The sequence below is a fragment of the Nelumbo lutea genome, chromosome 8 (assembly GCF_056320005.1).
Source record: "Nelumbo lutea isolate HS-2025 chromosome 8, American lotus-T2T, whole genome shotgun sequence".
NCBI classification, from domain to species: Eukaryota; Viridiplantae; Streptophyta; class Magnoliopsida; order Proteales; family Nelumbonaceae; genus Nelumbo; species Nelumbo lutea.
In genome coordinates, this window is record NC_142691.1 from 35900929 (window position 1) to 35921487 (window position 20559).

At 35.8% G+C, this 20559-nt stretch overlaps 1 protein-coding gene and 1 long non-coding RNA gene across 3 annotated transcripts; both read right to left on the minus strand.

The window, feature by feature from the left end:
• Nucleotides 1-6675: 6675 nt before the first annotated feature.
• On the minus strand, nucleotides 6676-11767 carry LOC148843814 (uncharacterized). 2 transcript variants are annotated; one of them, XR_016103812.1, is made up of 5 exons: nucleotides 11114-11767; nucleotides 10075-10161; nucleotides 9578-9768; nucleotides 9241-9388; nucleotides 6676-7095 (listed from the first exon to the last, which is right to left on the minus strand). It is a non-coding gene; the product is annotated as an uncharacterized LOC148843814 (long non-coding RNA). The 2 variants fall into 2 exon arrangements; XR_016103811.1 differs by having other exon boundaries at nucleotides 10075-11767.
• Nucleotides 11768-11949: 182 nt separating this feature from the next.
• Nucleotides 11950-19736, minus strand: LOC148843815 (uncharacterized). The gene is made up of 12 exons (XM_088959454.1): nucleotides 19611-19736; nucleotides 19495-19566; nucleotides 17890-18001; nucleotides 17692-17729; nucleotides 15518-15571; nucleotides 15285-15353; nucleotides 15082-15198; nucleotides 14800-14868; nucleotides 13588-13667; nucleotides 12629-12692; nucleotides 12458-12546; nucleotides 11950-12010 (listed from the first exon to the last, which is right to left on the minus strand). The coding sequence occupies exons 1-12, from the start codon at nucleotides 19734-19736 to the stop codon at nucleotides 11950-11952; spliced, it is 951 nt and encodes a 316-aa protein (XP_088815580.1).
• Nucleotides 19737-20559: the final 823 nt, after the last annotated feature.

Consider the following 20559-nt stretch of genomic DNA (forward strand, 5'->3'; position numbering starts at 1 on the left):
GGTCCAATCTGGTCCGAAGTTGTCCGAAACTGATTTTCAATTCAAGAATTAATTCATGAAAGATTTGAAATTAATGAATTTGATTTTATGCAATTACAAATCAATTATGGACTGTTCACACCACCTACAAAATAGATATTAATCACAAGGGTTGCAGTTTCACAAACTGCAAATCGTAGAGAACGATTTTTCCATCTACAAATCTCCAGCGTTGCCTTCTTCTTCCTTCTTCTTTAATCAAGAAAATAAAATAAAAACAAAAATCATATTTCTATTAATTAATTACATTCTTGATCAAATCCTATACATTCAGTCTAGAAAAAAAATATTTACAGACTGAATTGAATAGAAAAGGAAAAAATGGTGCACAGACCATCTGCCCCAAATCTGCACTGCGATCTCTCGGTTCAAACAGTCCATTAAATCAAAATAAATAAAGAACATTTCTAAATAAATTTTGAGTTTAACAAAAATTAATTTAAGATCAATCGCCCTTAACAAGAAACAATTTCTTGAAATGAAGAAAACAATCTGTGCAAATCTTGGCAGAACAACTTCTGTCCATCTGCGCAAGTTCAGATATGATTTTCTTTTGGTTCAAGATTCGAACATGTGGCTCTGATACCACTGAAAGAAGGGTAGGATCCATCTAATGGACGCCATGAAGGGTGTGGAATGGGTGGGTGAATTTCAAAAAATTTTCCCACCTTCTCCCAACTAGGAATCATATTCCCTAAATTTAGAATACAATATTCAAGGATTCTACTTGAACCATAATCAAACCAGATCCACCTTTCTTCTTGATTAAGAAATTCTCCTAATTAGGAGTTATTCCAATCCAAATCAATATTTGGATAGGGGATAATCTTAATCCTATATGCAAATCAAGTTAGTTTACTCCCGATCTTATCAGGAGGTTACCAGATTCAAATCTGATTTGAATTTGGTCTCGCAAAGTGGATAAGTTCATAAGCCCAATCCTTTTTACTAACATTAATCTCAGATTCGCCCCATAGATGGGTGATCAGATCAGCCCAACTCGTAATGGGCTTTTGGCCCATTAAGTGTTCAGTGTTTAATTAGTTTCCAATCTGCTGCCCAGTTGGGCTTCTTTGTATGGCGTGGGACCCAAGCATTGATCTACACACCAACCACATGAGTTCGGCCCAGCCTTTATTACAAGGCCCAGCCGAATTCACTGAAGAACTCAGTGACCCCTTGAGCCCATCACATGGACCCTATGGGCCCAACACTTACATTAAGTGGTCCCTGGGCCAAGCCATCTTATAAAAACACAGGGACTGTGGGTAGGTGCAAGATTAGCCCATCAGGTATTACCTTAAATCGTCTTACACTTAACCTCTCAGTCCTTAATGATCAAGCACTACCCGATAAGAGAAGACCTCTCCCTCGGCTGCAAGGAACAGTGCTGCACTTTCTATTCACATGGATCATGGGAATTAAAACATTTTGCAAATATTTTTGAAACCGTACATATACATACATACATATATATATATATATATATATATATATATATATTAATTTTGCAAAACAAAATTCCAACGATTGAAATCAACTGTCGATAGTTTGGTTTCCATCAGAGAGAGTGCATTCCCGATCATTACCATTGTCCGACAAAGGGGCTGATCTTGTCACTATGATCACTCACTCAGATGAATTCATAGACTGCCCCAACATGTCCAGGTTTGGACCTCCACTAAGGATCTCACTGATTGACATATCAAAGACAGCCCGATCCGACACATAGTGAAGTGTCATAATCGAGTCCAGGGGTCAGGTGTAACTTTCCAGTTTTGCCCATCTGTCTCCAAGGTCTAGGGCAGTACTGAAAATCTGGTCCAGTTCAAGGGTTCAAGCAATCTCATATTGCATGTGCTTTGGGTCTTACCCTGATGGCCGAGACAAGCCATCCCAACACTTGGTGGCACATCAGTATCAGCCTTGGTAGGATAAATCTCCCCAGACTTATCCAATGGATGTGAACATTTAAAACTAACACCAGTCTCTATAAGTGTCTAGTTTTAGGGTCTTACACAGAAATATACCAAACAACATGAATCAAATATGTACTTTATTTATTTACACTAAATGTCAAAAGTACATCAAATTGGATTGAAGCTAAGGGCATACAAAACTGTCTAAGAAATACATTTCACAAATTGACTCCAAAACATATTGAAATCCACTACTGGAAATATTTTGGTTTCCATCAAAGATTGTTAACCAGGATATTTTCTTTACTTGACAATGTGGACGATCCTATCACAATGGTCACTCAAATGGATATTCTAAACTAATGTATCACACTTCTAATAGGGAAGGACCTCTTTCTTAATTATAAAATGCATTGTCACATTCCTTGCTCAGATGGATCCCGAGTTTAAAACTTTTTGCAAACCCTTTCATAAAATAAATTATTTTTTAGTATAAATACATTTCGTAAATTGACTCCAAGATATATTGAAATCCACTATTGGCACTTTTTGGTTTCCATTAAAGATTGTTAACCAAGATATTCTCGTTATCTGACATAGTGGATGATCCAATCATAGTTGTCACACCTCAAGTGATATTCCAAATTACTGCAACACATTGCTCATAGGGAAGGACCTCTTCACTGATTGTGAAATGCAATGCCACACTCTTTGTTCAAATGGATCCTAGGTTTAAAACCTTTTGCAAACATTTTTATAAAATAAAATATTTATAAGTATAAATACATTTTAAAATTATACTCCAAAACATATGGACATCCAGTACTAGCAATTTTTGGTTTCTATTAGAGATTTGTAACTAGGATATTCTCTTTATTTAACAAAGTGGGGGATCTTATCACAATGGTCACTCACTCAAGTGGATATTCCAAACTATTACAATACACTACTCGTAGGAAAGGACATCTTTCTTGGTTGTAAAATGCATTGTCACACTCTTTGCTCAGATGGATCCTGGGTTTAAAACCTTTTGCAAACCCTTTAATAAGACAAGTTATTTATAAGTATAAATACATTTTGTAAATTAACTACAAAACATATTGAAATCCACTACTACCACTTTTAGGTTTCCATCAAAGATTGTTAAGCAAGATATTCTCTTTAACAGACAAAGTGGATGGTTCTATCAAAATGGTTACCTACTCAAGTGATATTCCAAACTACTGTAGCATACATAAGTATTTAACCCTTAGGGGATCTTACTAGTTGGCACATCAAAAGTAGTTGAGTCCAACACTTTGTATAGTATCATATCAAATATAGGGTTAAATACAACTTTCCAATTTTGGCAATTTATCTCCAAGGTCTTGGGCTTAAGTAGAAATGTTTCAACAAACACCTTATTGTAGCTTTGGCCTAACCATAGGAGTTAAGATAGGTGGTAGTACCCACTTTTTGCCTAGTTCCTTCACCTTACCTCTTTATACTCTCAATTAAGACCTCGAATCTTGGAAATATTACTAGATCAGCTTGAGGCTTTCCGAAACCCAAAATTCCCTCTCTTTAGAACAATCCATCACATCAAACACCTAACTAGGCTACAACAATAAACTAGGCTATTAATTAGCAAAAACATTGAAATCAACATTTGACACTACATAGGCTTTAGCATACTAACCAAACATAATCCCTAGACTTAGAAAACTAAAACTTAGTTGCACATTGAATTTCATGACCAAATTCTAAAGATCCACATTTCGTCATACTAATTTTTTTATGATCCTAACATATTCAATGTCCAATCCTCAACATAAAATCAAATTTGACACATCCATTGCCTCAAGAATACTAAGATACAATCAACATCCAAATCTCACCTTAAATCTACAATGATTAACTTTAAAAATACTAAGATTTCATTTTGACAATATTGAATGAATAAAACTAGACAACCAAGATCAACAAATTCTTCCTTAGATTTGAACATTCCACCCAACTCCTCATCTTAATCCATGCCCACAAGAAAAATTTTATCTTAAAATTTTCCTTATTTAATCATTTGATCAACAAAGATTCCAATTTAAGTTTATGATTAAATCATACAAGAAATTATAACCCAAGCAACCAAACTACTCTCATTAACTCCAAAATCCTCAAAATAATCCACCTATCCAATTTCAACCTTAAATTCCTTTATTTTCTTTCAAAACAAACAAGATTTCATTTTAAGTCTTTTCATGGTTGATGAGTTATAAGCTAAAACCATGATTTGAACCAAATCCTTCAATCCACACCCATAATTAAAGTTTTATCTCTTTCATCAGATTTAGGATATTTAAAAATGTCTATCCACCAAAATTTATCCCAAAATTCCCTCATTTGACCTACTATTAGGCTAATTTAGCAAATCTCAATAGTCAGAGCTTATTAGCCATAGGTCTCCATCATCCAAATCTTATTCAACCAATTAGATCTCACCACCATATTAGAAACCCAAAAGAACCCTAGTACATTAAATTTTATAACATAATTTCTTCATTTGACCATTAAATAAGCAAGGTTTTGTATCAAGTTGTCTCATTTGTTGATGACCCATAAGCTAAAATCCTTGATCTAAACAAAATCTTTTAACCCACACTTTTGATTAAAGATTTGTCTCTTTCATCTAATTTAGGACATTAAAAAATGCCTACCCACCAAATTTCACCATTAGATTCCTTTATTTAACCCATTATCAAGTCAAGATTCTATTTTAATACATTTCATTTATTAGAGATTTTTAGTGATAAATCTCCATCATCCAAACCTCATTCGACCAATCAAACCTCACTACCATGTGTAGAGACCCAAAAGCCCCAATATACCCCTATATGCCAAATTGCCCCTTCATCTATCCTAACCTGAAACCATAAGAAGGTAGAGGATGATGTTAGCCATACACTTTACCTATTAAAATACTTAGATCAATAATATTGAGCCTAGTAGAATTAGAAAATCTAAAAAAAACCTAAAGATAGCCCCACTTAAATTTAGGAAAAAGACAAAATGACAATTTTGATTGAATGAAATTCACATTTTATGCCATTAAGAGCCCCAAATGCAAACCTTTGTGTTAGACATGCCGAAGACTCTCATTAAATGTACAAAACCATGGAAAAACCAATCCTAAATCAAGGAAAAATGTTGTACCAAGAAGGAAATGTTGACTACAAACCTTCTCCATTTAAAAATCTCTTACCTTTTTAATGAAAACATTCTCTTAAGACCTAAGTTTTATGATTGGCTAAAATTCAAATGTTTTTTTCCTCTTATTTCCATAAAAGGGACCTAAACTGATCCCAAAAGAGAGGAGGACAAGTTGAAAGCATTCCCAACCTCTATAGTACCCTCATTTTTGTTTTCTTACAAGAAACCACGAAGTCTTGAGATTTTGTGCTTTCAAATTTCCCAAAAAAGCTTTCAACTAATGACACAACTTGAAATCCTATTCCTTTTCCTAAGAAGTCGATTGGAAGCATCTTACCAGCTCCAACCTTGCATAGAATACCACTTTTATCTTGTTCTAGCTATTAGGTATCAACAATCAAGGTTATATTATTCAAAAAGTAAGTTCTTCAACTTGTTTCTTTAGTTTCTTTTAGTTCATTCTAAATATTAGTTAAGGTTGAAGAACGAGGTATAGAGGTAAGGGATTTGGGGAAACTAGTACCCAACTCCCGATAACATCATCCCAAACCAAGTCTAAAGGAAGTTGGGAATCTTCTCCCAAGTTGGGATACCATAGTAACTTTGAGAGAAGGGTGCTAAGTTTAGGTCCCTTTCTTCCAGCTCATTTCTCCTCTCTTCTCTATTTGGTTACATCCCTTTTATAGAAATTAGCGAGAAAAAATAGACCTGCAACTTCAACCAATCACAAAACTTGGGTTTCAAGATAGTATTTTCATGAAAAAGGTAATAGATTTGCAAGTGGAAAAGGTTTATAGTCAACCTTTCCTTCTTGATGCAAAATTTTTCTCGATTTTTAGTTGTTTTCCATGGGTTTTGTGCATCCAATTGGAGTCTTAGGTGTTTCTAGCATATAGACGTGTTTCTAGCATATAGACACTACAAGAAAAAAGGTCAAAGGCGGCGGTCATAAGACCACTGGCTTAGCTCTTTAGACCGCCGCCTTAGAGGTAAGGCAGCAGTCTTGAGTCCGCCCCTTAAACAGCTGCCGGCCTAGTTCAAGACCGCCGCGTTAGCTTGAAAATACCGCCGCCTTTGAGAACTGGTTCGACGCAGTTCAATCACTCCTAAAGTGGTGGTATGTTAGAACTGTCGGGCCCAAAGTAAATAAAGGTGGCGGTTAGGACCGCCGCCTTAGGTCGGTCAAACTGTTTTTGGTGGCGGTTTAGACCACCAGCTTAGAACTATCTAGACCGCTGCCTTAGGTCGGTCACACCATTGTTTCTATTTTTAGGTGGCGGTCTAGACTGCCGACTTAGAACTCTATGGACCGCCGCCTTAGGTCAGCCAAACTATTACTTCCATTTTTAGGCGGTGGTTCAGACCGCCGGCTTAGAACTCTTTAGACCGCCGACTTAGATCTTTTTTATATCTAAGGCGGCAGTTGTATGACCGCCGGCTTTGTTGGTTTTTTTTATATCAATTTGATTTCAACATTTTTTTTAGTACCTGTTTAGAATAGATCTCATGGCAGATAATACATAAAAATCAATTTAAATAAAAAATAAAAAAAATTAATTAAATTATTAATTATTATAATATCCAAAAGAAATTGCTTAAATACAACATCCAATTGACATATAAAAAAAATACAAGGCATTTAAAAAAAATCTTCTTGAATAATGTAACACATCTTCAGATTTAACTCCATCACCCACAACTGCAGCAACAAACCCAGTGCTTGGGGATCCCTCTGGTCCTTTAAAAGTGTTTGATTTCTTGCATATAAGGATTCCTCTCTTTCTTCAAGGGTCTGATGTCCTCCAAATCTGGCTTCAAAGGCATCATGGCTATGAGATCTTTCCTCTCTTAACAATATACGTCATGGTAAATTTTGTGAAATTCATGAAATCATTGGGCTCCACAAGATTATCAACTGACTTAATAACAAATCCAACCTCACAACGAAAATCTGAAAGATATGGAATTGAAATATCTGAGAAATGAGTATTCTCAACCACAAGCAAATCAGTAATAAGAGCATAAAATCATGCATATGACATCAATCTTGAGTATAGAAAATGATGACTTTATTAAACTAAAACAAAAAGAAACATCAACCAAGCTATAACCTAATTAAATTAAAAATAAATTAAGATCCTTGGTAAGAATGAATGGCAGTTGCCACCCATCTGCACAGCATTCAAGTGTACCTTGATGGTTGGTGCATTGGTGCATTGTACTTATAACAAAATGGGGCCTTAAGTTTCTATTTTGAAAAGTGTCCATCATTCTAAATCACTAGAACTGATAAGTAAACAGTCCCTCAGTTTAATGAGAAAGCTTATGGTATGTATCGAACGATATGCCACGATACATTGCAATTTTTTGAATCCTTTCTTGGAACGAAACCCTACCCAGAAACAGATTGGATACGATTGGTCCAAAGCTGGTTCAGAATTGGTTTCATTCGGTTCCAGGTAAAACCGACCCATTTGCTCACCCCTAGCTGTAACTATCAAAATTTGACTTAGTTGAGCTGCCTTTGTGGCTCTCCTCTCTAGCATTCTTTACATACTCCCTGACAAATCACTTACCACTGTCTTCCAACCATAGTTGTAGAGGCATTAATTAATCTCTAGTGGTTCAACTTGGGATATCCAGCCCATCCCAACCTGACTGAGGCTAGATCAACCCAACCCAAAGTTTGTGTGTGTGTATAACCTCCATAGACAATTCAGGTATGGTTTGCAATATCAGTAATATTTGGCAAATTTTCCCTAAATATCTCCATTTTTCTAGGTGAAAATACAAAATTTTCTAAGAACCTTTTTTCCTAATATTTCTGATATTTTACTGATATTTCGATAATATTTCTGATTTCATTGATATATATATATATATATATATATATATATATATATATATATATAAGGTATAAAATTTTGTAATGTTATTAAAATTTTTTTCAATATTTCATTAAACCATCATTTTTTTAAATATTTTTCTAAAAGCCAACAGGAAATTCGTGATTGAATAATTGGCTTACTATTTTGATATGAAGCACTTACTAAGTCATTATAATTCAAAAAAAGAAAATGCCTGTAAGTACAAAATAGTATAGTTCTTTGCTCACCCCTATTTAGTTTATATAATTCTTTGCTCATCCCTATTTAGTTTATATAGTTTATATAGTTTATATAGTTCTTGGAACCAGAACCTACCAGGAAACAAATTGTACAGGGTTGGTTCGAGGCTGGTTCAAAGTTGGCCCCATTCGGTTCCAGGTAAAACCGATCCATTTAGAAGGAGCAGAATAAGATTAATAATAGTGCTTGGAAGGAGATGGTCAGGTTAGGAATAAATCATATATAAGTTAAAATCAGCTTGAGCCTGGGTTTGTTCCTCTTGGGATTGAGGATTTTGCCAAAATCATTTTTTATTGAATTAGAAGTTAGTAAGAACTAAAAATTCTGATAGATTGATACCATTCCGGATCCATGTTGCAGGCTATAGTTGATTTATCTGATGATTTGGTCTTTGTGAGTAGTATATGTTAGGAAGCTGATGAGTTTTGTGTGTTGGTCATTTTCATGTTACACAAAGAAACCACACAAAACATACTCTTGGAAACATAGATATCCAAGTACAAGGTTCCTATGGTACCTGCTGTAATTTCTGAGAAATTTCTAGTTTCTAAAATCCTCACCATGGCAGCCATTCTCCCCCTTCTAATTAGTGTACATACCATCGAGTCCAGGGCAACCTATACACTAATAGAAAAGGCAAAAGATATCCAATTCCACAACCAAGAATAATGCTCAAAAGTCAGACAAGCTATCAAGTTCAAGAACAGAAAATGGTCCACTGCATCTCTCTAGTTTGATCATATTAATTTAATTATAAATTCGAACAGAGAATATTAATTTCAGCTTACTTCCATAGCATTGGATCCAGACTTTATATTTTTGATTGATTACTGTTGGGAGGGATTTTGTGTCTCAGGGATATTCAGTTGGATGACTTTTGTCCTGGTCTTTCTTGTTTGTCTTTCCTTTTGCATGTTAATCAATATTGTTATCTGGGGTTTTGGGGGGAGGATTAAAGAGAAACTCACCCATTCAGAAAGATAATGTTCTTCTTCACTTCTCATCAAATCAGTTGCCTTTAGGCCACTTAAGAGTTCCAGTAACACAACTCCAAATGCGTACACATCAGCTTTTTCTGTGATTAACCCAGTCTGCATGTACTCTAGGGCTAAGTACCTACAAAATACCTTCAGTGTTTTAACCATGTGCATCAAAGTAGATAATTGCATCCAATCTTGAGATTAGTTTAATATTAACTTTATGATGAACATCAGTGTCACCTATTAATAATGTACTAGTTGAGTTGAACTACTGTTGCTTCATAAAGTAGTAGTAATGAATATAACAGTGGCATTGTTAGCTTACCATGCAAGTGATTGTGCAAGGAACCATTACAAGCAAATTCCTAGACAAGAAGCCACTCCTTTTCAATGCAATAGCCAACCAGCATAACCAAATTTCTGTGTTATGCACAGCTCAACACTTCAACCTCTGAGCAAAACTCTGATGCTCCCTGTGCACCTACCACCTTATGCTGTTCCTCTTCCCTGTGGTGGCTGAAGAAGAAAACAATGAAGACAATCTTTTTTTTTTCTTTTGAAAAGGAAAGAAGACAAGAATTTGAATCAGAAAAAATATTTCATTTTACAAATAATAGAGAAATTTTACAAATTAATTTCTTCTGCACATTGGTTAAATGGATTGGTGAAATAGCATAAGGTAATGCAACCGTTTTCACTTGGTCAATTGCAGTTTTCCTGCAAATAGAGCTTTTAATTACAGTTTTATAATAATCAAATGAAGGAGCTTGATACTTCCAAGTCAAGGAAAATTTATGAACTATATATAAATTGTTAGCGAACCTTTACAGTTGCTGAAATGACATGGCAAGCAATTCTTGATGCACATGATCCTAAAACCAATTTGTTGTAGCCATTGTCAAGAGCAATCTGTCAAGAAGATAAAAAGAAAAGGTTCCATGAAAAAACAGGCTCCTATTCATTATTCTATATATGCAAATGATCTAAGAAGTAAACTGAATCTTTTGTAAGGACATCATACACAAATGGTAAACAAGATCTTCTTTCCCAGTGTCATCATCAATGGCATGCAACAATTCCTTCAGCCTACTTGTTTCACCCTTGGAATCTAAAGAATAGATATTCTCAAAGGGTACAATATGCAGCTATTTTTTTGGTGGAACTAAGCTAGACACAATCAATCTGATATCTTGAATTGCTTTTTCATATTCATGAGAAGGAATAGAAGAAATAACAGTTTCATCAATAAAAGCAACTCCAACACCAAATATTGGCAAAGATCTATCTCTGCTGGGATCAAAATTCCTCTGTGCTTTCTGTTGCATCTCATGTACAAATTGTAGAACCACCCTAAAATGGAAATGCTTTTCTTTTAGGGAATAAATTCAATGTAAGAAAGAACTAATAAAAAAGTTCAATGTAAGAAAGAAGGTCAATTTACAGAATCAGAAACATGTATTCCCTTAATTAGATGAATTATTTTCCTCTCAAGCCAATAGAAGAATTACCCCTTGACAGGAGAGAAAGATTAGGGACAGAAAATAATACTCATAATCCTAACAAAAGGAATGAGACAATCATAGGAGAAGTTGAAGAAATTATCCTAGAATGTACAATAATAAGAATTCAAGTGTTGTGATAACCAACAAATTGCAATAATATTTTCCTCATCCTGAAAATTGTAAATCAGAACCTGGTGATTTTGGACTCTTTTCCTGGTAATAGACACTAGGAATGAGAAGTAATACATCTAGTGAATGGGAAGGCTATGGTATTCAGATATTAAAGATCTTGGAATGAGGTAATCTTTATTTAACCCCACTCAGATGAGACTATACAGATCAGAAGGGAGTTTGTCAACCTTATCATTATACCATTGGCAGCATGAGAAGTGTGATGGAAAATGATGGAGAGTGTTGGATCTCTGGTGGAGAAAGTGGTCAACCACTCGGACATTGCAATGTAGTGCCCAAAGCAACTGCTACTTTCAATGGAAGTAAGGAGTTGGAAGATCCACAGCCCCTTTATATCTCCCCTAAGGTGTAGCACCATTAGAAACTTGTTGACCAACCCAAAGGGAAAGGAGTCATGTGCCACCTATCCCAAAATGGTGGATACTTCCTCCTCCCCTAGGCCCTCCTAACATGGTGGAAACCCTTCCTAGAAGTCGGTCCAGCACTAACTAAGGGCAACCATGAGACCTCCTTGTCTTTAGCATTTTAAATCTTGCTAATTTAGGTTGTTGTTCTATCTGCTTTGACGGTAGGAGGTTTAGGGGAGGGTGAGAGATTGTGAGGTTACCTTTAAAAAGAATAATTAAAAAGGACCCCAAAAAAGGCTATTCTACTTCCGACAAGAGGTGATTTGTTGTAATCTAGCAAGGAGGTACCAGAGTTGGAGAAGGTGGGAAAATCCTTTTTCAATAAGAATGGAGATGGGAAAATGGAGTCTTTTCTTCAGAACTTCGGGAAAATGGGATCGGTTAGAAGCAGAACAGGAACCTATGGCTGCATGGGCTTAGTACGCTGGTAGGTTGGTGAAAACTGCAGTGGCTTAGGGGAAGGTAGTATAATTGAAGATGTTGAGTGCAATGCAGCATTTGTGGTCCAAAAGCAGGAGATACTTTCCAACATGTGCATGCTGACCATGCCATAGAACCAGTACTCATATTCTTTGAGATTGTCCTACTACAGACAATCAATTATAGAAACACTGGATGTATGGATTTGATCCTCTTCCCTTGCACTTATAGGTGTCCCTGTAATTCGTAATTTTTTATCATTAACAATCAGAAATGTTTTTATGAAAAATTTAAAGATAGTACATAAGTATAAAATACCACATCCAGAGCCACAAGCTTCTCCCCTAAAACTTTAAATTAAATAATACTGCCTAACCTTGATTGGCAGGCCCCACATATAATTCAGTCCTATTTACCCCTTCCCTTGCATATGTATTGGCCAGGGCATTTTCTGCCCATGTAAACCACTTGATGAGATATTCAGGTTAGTGGAGAAGAATTTATCTTACCTTAAAGCATGTCTGAACTCCAAAGAAACCACTTTATTTAAATTCAGCCACCCCTATGATAACCAGATACAAATACTGACACAGACATGGGTATGGGAAAAGGGGATGTAACTATAAATTTCCTAAAATCCGAGACATGAATAAGGATGCAGGTATCCATATATTATGCTTATACCATACTTCCATATCTTTATTGAGTTTGCCCAGTACAGGCCTCTCCCATGCATTTGATTTCCTTAATCTGCCTTGAATAGCAGCCTTTGCCTGAAACACATAACAGATGGAGAGCTATTTACCTAAACTATTACACAATATAGATTGTGCATAACATAGAAAAGATAACAACCTCTGCAAGGTTTGTTGCACTATCTTCAAGTGATGCACTCAAAGACTTCTCCTGGATTCCCAATCTGGATTTTGGAGTTGAAAACCCAGCAAGGTTTTCTAACTTCTAGTCATGTGAAGATGTAGGATTAGCAAGCCATTTGATAGGGATGCCTGCGTTCTTTTCGTACTGTAAATAAAACCTGCAAGTCAATGGGAGGGAGAAGATGACAATTAAAAACTGAAAATCGAAAAGTGAAAACAACCTATATGGGGAAGTAAATGGAATGGCAAATCTCAACAGGTGAGCAATCAAAGTAGGTAATAAATCTTCCAACAGAGCAAAATAAATGAGATAAGCTTTTCACAGAAGTTCTTGGTTATTAGCTAAAACTTGGATAAAATATAATTTGAGAAAACAGTATGTCTATGTAGCACTGTTTTCTGAAAAAAAGAAAAAAAGAAAAAACTCTTCTCAGGAAACAGCATTGGTTCCAAACATCACCTTAAAAGGTGTTTTTTTTTTTTCTTTTTTAAAGAGCAAAAAAAGAAGAAAAACTTGCTTCTCTGTTTTAATTTTTAATTCCACACCCACCCACCCTTAATTGGCATGTAGTATGCATCCAAATTCTTTCTCAAATCTAGGATTTATCAAAGTGGACCCGATTACCCACCATACCAACAAGTTGGACCCATATTAATAACTAGGTAGATGTTGCGTATTATCATCAATTAAAAATCTGTTGAGCGTATTAATTATATTTATAGAAACTTTTATTATGAAGAAAGAGAACCAAAGAAGTAAAGCAGGCATTCCATATTGCCATGCCTACCATGTAGAGAAAGTGGATTTTGCTTCTCCACTTTTATAAACCTAGAAGACTTGGAAGAAAATAACATAAAACAAAAAAATTTAAGAGTAGCCGTGGGTAGGCTGGAAATCACTAATTGCAAAAGTCAATTGCAAAAGAACTCATTCACCTTATTCTTTCCAATAGCCTGGGGCTTTTTCTAGCATTCTTGATAAAACGATGGTTTAGAAGTTCCATAGCACTTGGTCTCTGAAATGAAGACAGTAAAAGATATAAAATTAGAATTTTAGATTACACCTTAATAATGAATGAGCATTTAACAAGGTTTCATTATCCATAAAAAAACTTCGTAGACATGTTATCTGGTTGATATATGATAAAAAATAGAGCTGCTTATTGATACAGTAGTTCCACTAGGCCAAAAGACTGGAAGACTTTAATACACCCATTACAGATTTACAGTAACATACAGAACATAGGTAGGCATATTCTAAGTAAATCAAAAGATGCCCAAGTAATAGTACTGGATCCAGTCATTTAAAAAATATCATATGCATTCAGGGCATACTTGGCTGAAAGGTCATATACCTTGTCCATAAAAAGATGGAAAACCTTTGCACTTGTTCTTTCCATAGGTGTCATTTGAAATAAAATGTGGACCCACAAATATTGTTCTTTTCATTGGATGTACTTGAAACAAAATGATGTGCATAAGAGGATTTCATAAATAGCATATTGAAAAAATAGTAAAGAAATATTAGATAACTGATTTTTTTTGTCCAACTGTGGTATCATATATTTGATATGTGAAGGAGAAATGTCTCTAGTACCACTGAATTTCAGAACATGGCACACCTGTTATACGTGTATTATTTTAAATTAAATATATGTGAATTTAAATGTACAATTGATCTCAACCACTTCAGAGATTGCAATGTCATGAGAAGATAAAGGAGAGGGTACAAGATAGAAACATGATAGTAGACTAAAACCACAACAATAAAGAAAAACAAAAAATCAAGACAATCTCCCAAAATAATAAAGGGATAGAAATGTACAGTTATTCCTTAAGAGCTCATGTTCTAATTTCAACTATGCAATTAGAAAGTCTCCAACATGCATGGCACAACCATAATACATGTGTCCAAATTATACCATGCCAACCCAGAGTCCCAGACCAAAAAAAGAACATTACTTGGACTATCCATGCATATAATTGCTATTAAATGATTGAAAAGTCCATATGATATACATCCATAATTCCATATCCATCATGTGGCAGCAAGAAAAATAATTACTTAGTACAAAACAGCCATGCCCACTGCACCTAAAACTTTTCACCAAAAAAACAAAAAATATATTAAAAAGTATAATTAGATACCTCAGAAGTTACCTTCTTCAAACACAGGGAAACAAATTCTTTCATAGGACGGGAAAAATGTTCATCCAGCTGCACAACACAAACAAAATCACCACCCTTCAAAACAATGAAAAATGACTTTTCCATATGGAAAAAGTAACTCTATTCAACAAAGCCTTAATCCCAAGCTACCTCGGAAAGCCGGAATGGATATATGGCCAAAAAAAAAAAAGATTCATTGATTCATTTTCTAAAGTTAAACAACAGCAAAGCAGTCTATTTGATACATCCAAGAAAACAAACCTCAGAGGGGTTTTCTCGAGGAATGATAAAAAGAACCCTCATTGGGTGGAGATCTGCAAGTGGAGGTTCCCCTTTGGCCATTTCAATTGCAGTCATCCCCAAAGACCAGATATCAGCCTGCATCAAGTAGAATCCAAATGCATGAAACAAGTGGACCAAGGTTCAGTGAAGCAAATAAAATAGACAACCCTTCTGACACTTACCTTCTCATTGTATCCATCTGAATTTTGAATTACTTCTGGAGCCATCAAGAATGGTGCCCCTACAAATGTCTGCCAGAGCTTAAATTTATTAGTACAAAGAGTTGATTGCTACACATAAATTATTAAATATTCCCGTCTTATCATAAATAAAAAAAATGCTCCATAACATAGTAAAGGAAATGCCAGAAAATTCTAATCCTGTTATATTTATCAAAGCATGGAAATAGCATGACCTTTCTTCTTGAGATTGTCCTTGTTAGTTGTGCAGAAACACCAAAATCAGCAACCTATTAAACATTTGAGAAATAAGATTAAGTAACTAGAACCATCCATGCTAAACATCATATAATTTTTCCATGTCAGGCAGGATTAATGATTTTGGCTTTGTTTAGACAAAAATGTTAGACAGCTTTGTATGCCCTTAGCTTCAATCCGATTTGATGTACTTTTGACATTTAGTGTAAATAAATAAAGTGCATGTTTGATTCATGTTGTTTGGTATAATTTTGTGTAAGACCCTAAAACTGGACACTTATAGAGACTCGTGTTAGTTTTAAATATTCACAGCCATTGGATAAGTTTGGGGAGATTTATCCTGCCAAGGCTGATACAGGTGTGCCACCAAGTGTTGGGATGGCCTGTCTTGGCCACTAGGGTAAGACCCAAGGCACATGCAGTATGGGATTACTTGAATCTTTGAATCAGACCAAATTTTCAGTATTGCCCTGGACCTTGGAGATAGATGGGCAAAATTGGAAAGTTACACCTGACCCCTAAACTCGATTATGACATTTCACTAGGTGTCAGATCGGGTTGTCTTTGATATGCCAATCAGTGAGATCTTTAGCGGGGGTCAAAACCTGGGCAAGTTGGGGCAGTCTGAGAATTCATCTAAGTGGGTGATCATAGTGACAGGATCAGCCCCTTTGTCGGACAAAGGTAATGATCGGGAATGCACTCTCTCTGATGAAAACCAAACTGCCGGCAGTTGATTTAAATCATTGGAATTTTGTTTTGCAAAATTTATATATGATACACACACACACACACACACACACACACACACACACACACACACACACACATATATATATATATATATATATATATATATATGTGTGTGTGTGTGTGTGTGTGTGTGTGTGTGTGTGTGTGTGTGTGTGTACAGTTTCAAAGTGTTTGCAAAAGGTTTTAATTCCCGGGATCCATGTGAGTAGAGAGTGCGGCACTGTTACTTGCAACCGAGGGAGATGTCCTCTCTTGTCGGGCAGTGCTTGATCATTAAGGGCTCAGAGGTTAAGTGTAAGACCATTTAAGATAGTACCTGATGGGCTAATCTTGCACCTGCCCACAGTCCTTGGGTTTTTATAAGATGACTTGGCCCAGGGACCACTTAATGTAAGTGTTGGGCCCATAGGATCCATGTGATGGGCTCAGGGGTTCACTGAGCTCTTTCAGTGAATTCGGATGGGCCTTGTAATAAAGGCTGGGCTGAACCCATGTGGCTGGTGTGTAGATCAATGCTTGGGTCCCACGCCATACAAAGAAGCCCAACTGGGTATCAGATTGGAAACTAGTTAAGCACTGGACATTTAATGGGCCAAAAGACCATTTCGAGCTGGGCTGATATGATCACCCATCCGTGGGGCGGATCTAGGATTAAAGTTAGCAAAAGGATTGGGCCTTTTACCTTATCCACTCTGGGAGACCAAATTCAAATCAGGTTTGAATATAGTAACTTCCTGATAAGATCAGGAGTAAGCTAACTTAATCTGCAGATAGGATTAAGATCATCCCCTATCCAAATACTGATTTGGATTAGGATAACTCCTAATTAGGAGGTTTCTTAATCAAGAAGAAAAGAGGAGAAACCCTAAGAGAGGAAAACAATCAGATTTTGAACCTAGGGTTGTGTGCAAGAAATGATCCTGCGAATTGAGATAGGATCTCATACACACTCCAGAGAGAAGAGAAGCAATTCAGCCATCTTTGTCCCAAGAGTTCTCCTCCAGCCGTCGCCTTTCTTTCTGGCAAGATTCAATCTTTGAGGAAGAAAGAAATCAAGAAATCAATTCTTGACATCAGTTTTGCAGAAAAGACTGAAAAAGATTTGGTGCTCAGAGTTTCCAGAGGATTTTTGCGAAGGATCTTGGTGTCCTCTTTGGGCATGAACACCAACTTTGGGAGATATTGCTTCTCTGGATCATGTATAATTCCTCCTTTTCATTTTGGTTCAGATCTGGTTCAATTATAGTTCAAGTAGGATCCTTGAATATTGTATTCTAATTTAGGGAATATGATTCCCAATTGGAAGAAGGTAGGAAAAATTTTGAAATTCGCCCACCCATTTCGCAACCTTTTTGGCGTCCATTAGATGGATCCTACCATTCTTTCAAAAAAGGCATACCTTAACATCTCCATTCTCTGTCAATAAAATGTTTGCAGCTGCCAAAATGATTGTAGGAGGGTTTCATTAAAGAAAATGGTTAAAAGAAGATAAAACTACATGTTTGAATCTAAAACAAGAACAGAATAAGGAATCACAAATACTACTTTATAAACATCAAAAAATAATTTGCTAAAGAGAATTTGAAATTGGTATGACCTTTAATATCTCTGTGAATATTTCCTTCATTATGGAGGTATTCGATGGCATGTAGCAAGTCGCGCAAAATGCATGCTATAGACATCTCATCCAGTGGAGGTCCTGCTTGAATCTACCAAAGTACAATGTATGTTAGCTCCAATTCTCCAGAAATGCCTATAGAGAAGTTAAATTTCTTTACTCCTCTTCTCTTCTCTTCTCTTGCTTGAACGAACACAACCTCGAACGAACCTTCCCAACTTTCTTGCTAGTGAAGAATAACTTGTCTTATTCTTCAAAATTTCTCTACTGGAAACCAGAGAACTGTTGTCTTGCTCATGAAGTCTGTCTTGTAAAATTCTCAGCAAGGTTCTCTATGGACAGAAATTCTTTTTTTGGTCGAATAGAAAAGTCCATATGATATACATCCATAATTCTTTCGTAGGGAGGGGAATTCTTTTTCTTTTTTTTTGATCGAACAGGCAGGGGGAATTCACGTGTGGGAGAAAGAAAATTTTCCCTCCCTGCATTTATCCGCACCGGTCCATTATAAGGTTAAACCGGTTTAATTCCGATTCACAAAATAATCAGCTAAATGTAGATTAATAACCGCTACGCCAGTTTTTCAGTGGTGGTCTATAGCGGCGGTCACCAAGACCGTCGACTCTAAACCACTGCCTTTGACCATTTTTCTTGTAGTGAGAGGTCATATTTGGGGATCCCAATGGCATAAAATGTTAATTTAACTCAACCATAATGTTGTTTTGTCTTTCCAAACTTTAAGTAGGAGTATCTTTGGGTTTTGGGTTTTTAAACCCTTCCTCTTCAACATAGAAAAGTTGAACTTTAACTGATCCTTTCAAAAAAATGAGTCAAGAGATGATTCACTCCCTCCCCTCCGCAGTCTCAATTGCTTCCTTAATTGATCAATAAAATGTATTTAGCACTTTTGTCACCAAAACCAATTCTTAACCCTCTACCTAAGAGCTTCAAGTTAGACAAGTATTGCACTTATCACCAAGGATCAGGGCACTCGATGAACAATTGCACAATTCTCTAAATCAACATCCAAGATCTCATTGGTGTTAGACAATATCCCTTAAATCATCACTAAAATATGTAATCAAATCTATAAGCTTTTAAGAACTACAATTTGTTTGATCCCTCATAAGGAGTACATAAGCAGCCTGGAAAGTGGCACTTAAGTGCAACTCGGATAATCAAATAAAAGTAAGACCTTAGGACTCTCAAATAAACAACTTTTAGCATTCTCTCCTAAAAACCCTAGGCTTTCTACTTAAACACCCTCTAGGTACCAACCTCTATAATCTAGGTATTTCTTACATCATCTCTACATTACATGCACATATTATACACAACTTCACTAACATTCCTTCCATGCATGTTTGCATTCCATTTAAAGTTTAATGTTCCCAACAGGAAAGATGACCACACCTACTAGATATCAATTCAGAATCTAATAAGAGATTGAAGAGCTTGAAACAGCGATGAACCTGTTAACCTTCAAAGTTGATTGGCTAATTTCTCATACAGGAGCAACACCACTTGCTTTTGTCTCAAATCTTACACCATCCAAGAAAGAAGTGAAAAAGTTCAGCCCATTACCTTGACAACCTTTCCAACTTTTTCCCATCTTGGTTGAGAAAGAATACCTTTATTTGTTGCCTTGGAAACCTCCTATAGATCCAAGGAATTTCAACCAGAAGGCTTATTGTGCCTACCTTCAAGGACCAAGACATGAGACTAATGAATTCTGGCAATTGAAATATGATATCCAACGCCTCATTGATGACCGCCAATACAACCTTGTGCTCAAACTTGTAGGCATGTTGCCGCCTAAAGCACATTTGCATTGAATGTTGTTTTCTTTGTGCCTTAAAGCTCAGTGTAATTAGTTTTTTTTTTTACTTAATGAAAGTTTATTTTGTGTCAGTCTATGTTTTTATCCCAATGCTTACTTTTGATAAATAACAAATTCAACTTGCTCCAATTTATCCTTCCAATATGTCTAGATTTGATGATAAAAAATTTGCAACAAGTCCCATCAATACGAAAAATTGGTTGTCAAGAGGAAATTCAAAGAAGGAAATATTCAAAAAAATGGAAATTCATTGAAAGCGTAAGGGCAATTGAGTCAACTTGCAACATCTACTCTTGGGTTAGCATAAATCAAGGCATCAAAACCATTATCAATTGTTGATTGATCAAAGAAAGAACTAGAGGCCATTTTCGGCTGATCATTTTCCTTGGTCCCTTTTCATACATTCAAATGATAATCAGCCCGTTTGAGCCTTTCATCGAAACCATTCTTTGATAAAACCCAAAAATTTCCAAGGATGCATAAATTAAAAGGGCAAAAAAAATCAAAAGAAAAAAAAGCATAAAAAAGAAGCAAAAAGAACTAGGGGAAAAACTCACTAAAGGGCCCCAACATTTTCAAAAGTAATAATTCTCCCTTAAATGGTCAATAGGGTACAAGCTTAGCATGCATTTCATTTCATGAATCATGCATACAATCAAGAAATGATGAGAAGCCATCTATTGGTCATATTACCTTGTCATTAATCCACCGACCAACCCTTTTCAAAAGTAATAATTCTCCCTTAAACGATCAATAGGGTACAAGCTTAGCATGTATTTCATTTCATGAGTCATGCATACAATCAAGAA

Coding starts and splice junctions, on each gene's coding strand:
- LOC148843815 (XM_088959454.1), bottom strand. CDS start 19,736: ATGTGCTTTAGGCGGCAACATGCCTACAAGTTTGAGCACAAGGTTGTA. Junction 15,572..17,691: donor CAGAGAATGGAGATGTTAAG/GTATGCCTTTTT, acceptor AATGTTTAATAG/GTTGCTGATTTTGGTGTTTC. Junction 14,869..15,081: donor CTCGAGAAAACCCCTCTGAG/GTTTGTTTTCTT, acceptor TGTGTTGTGCAG/CTGGATGAACATTTTTCCCG.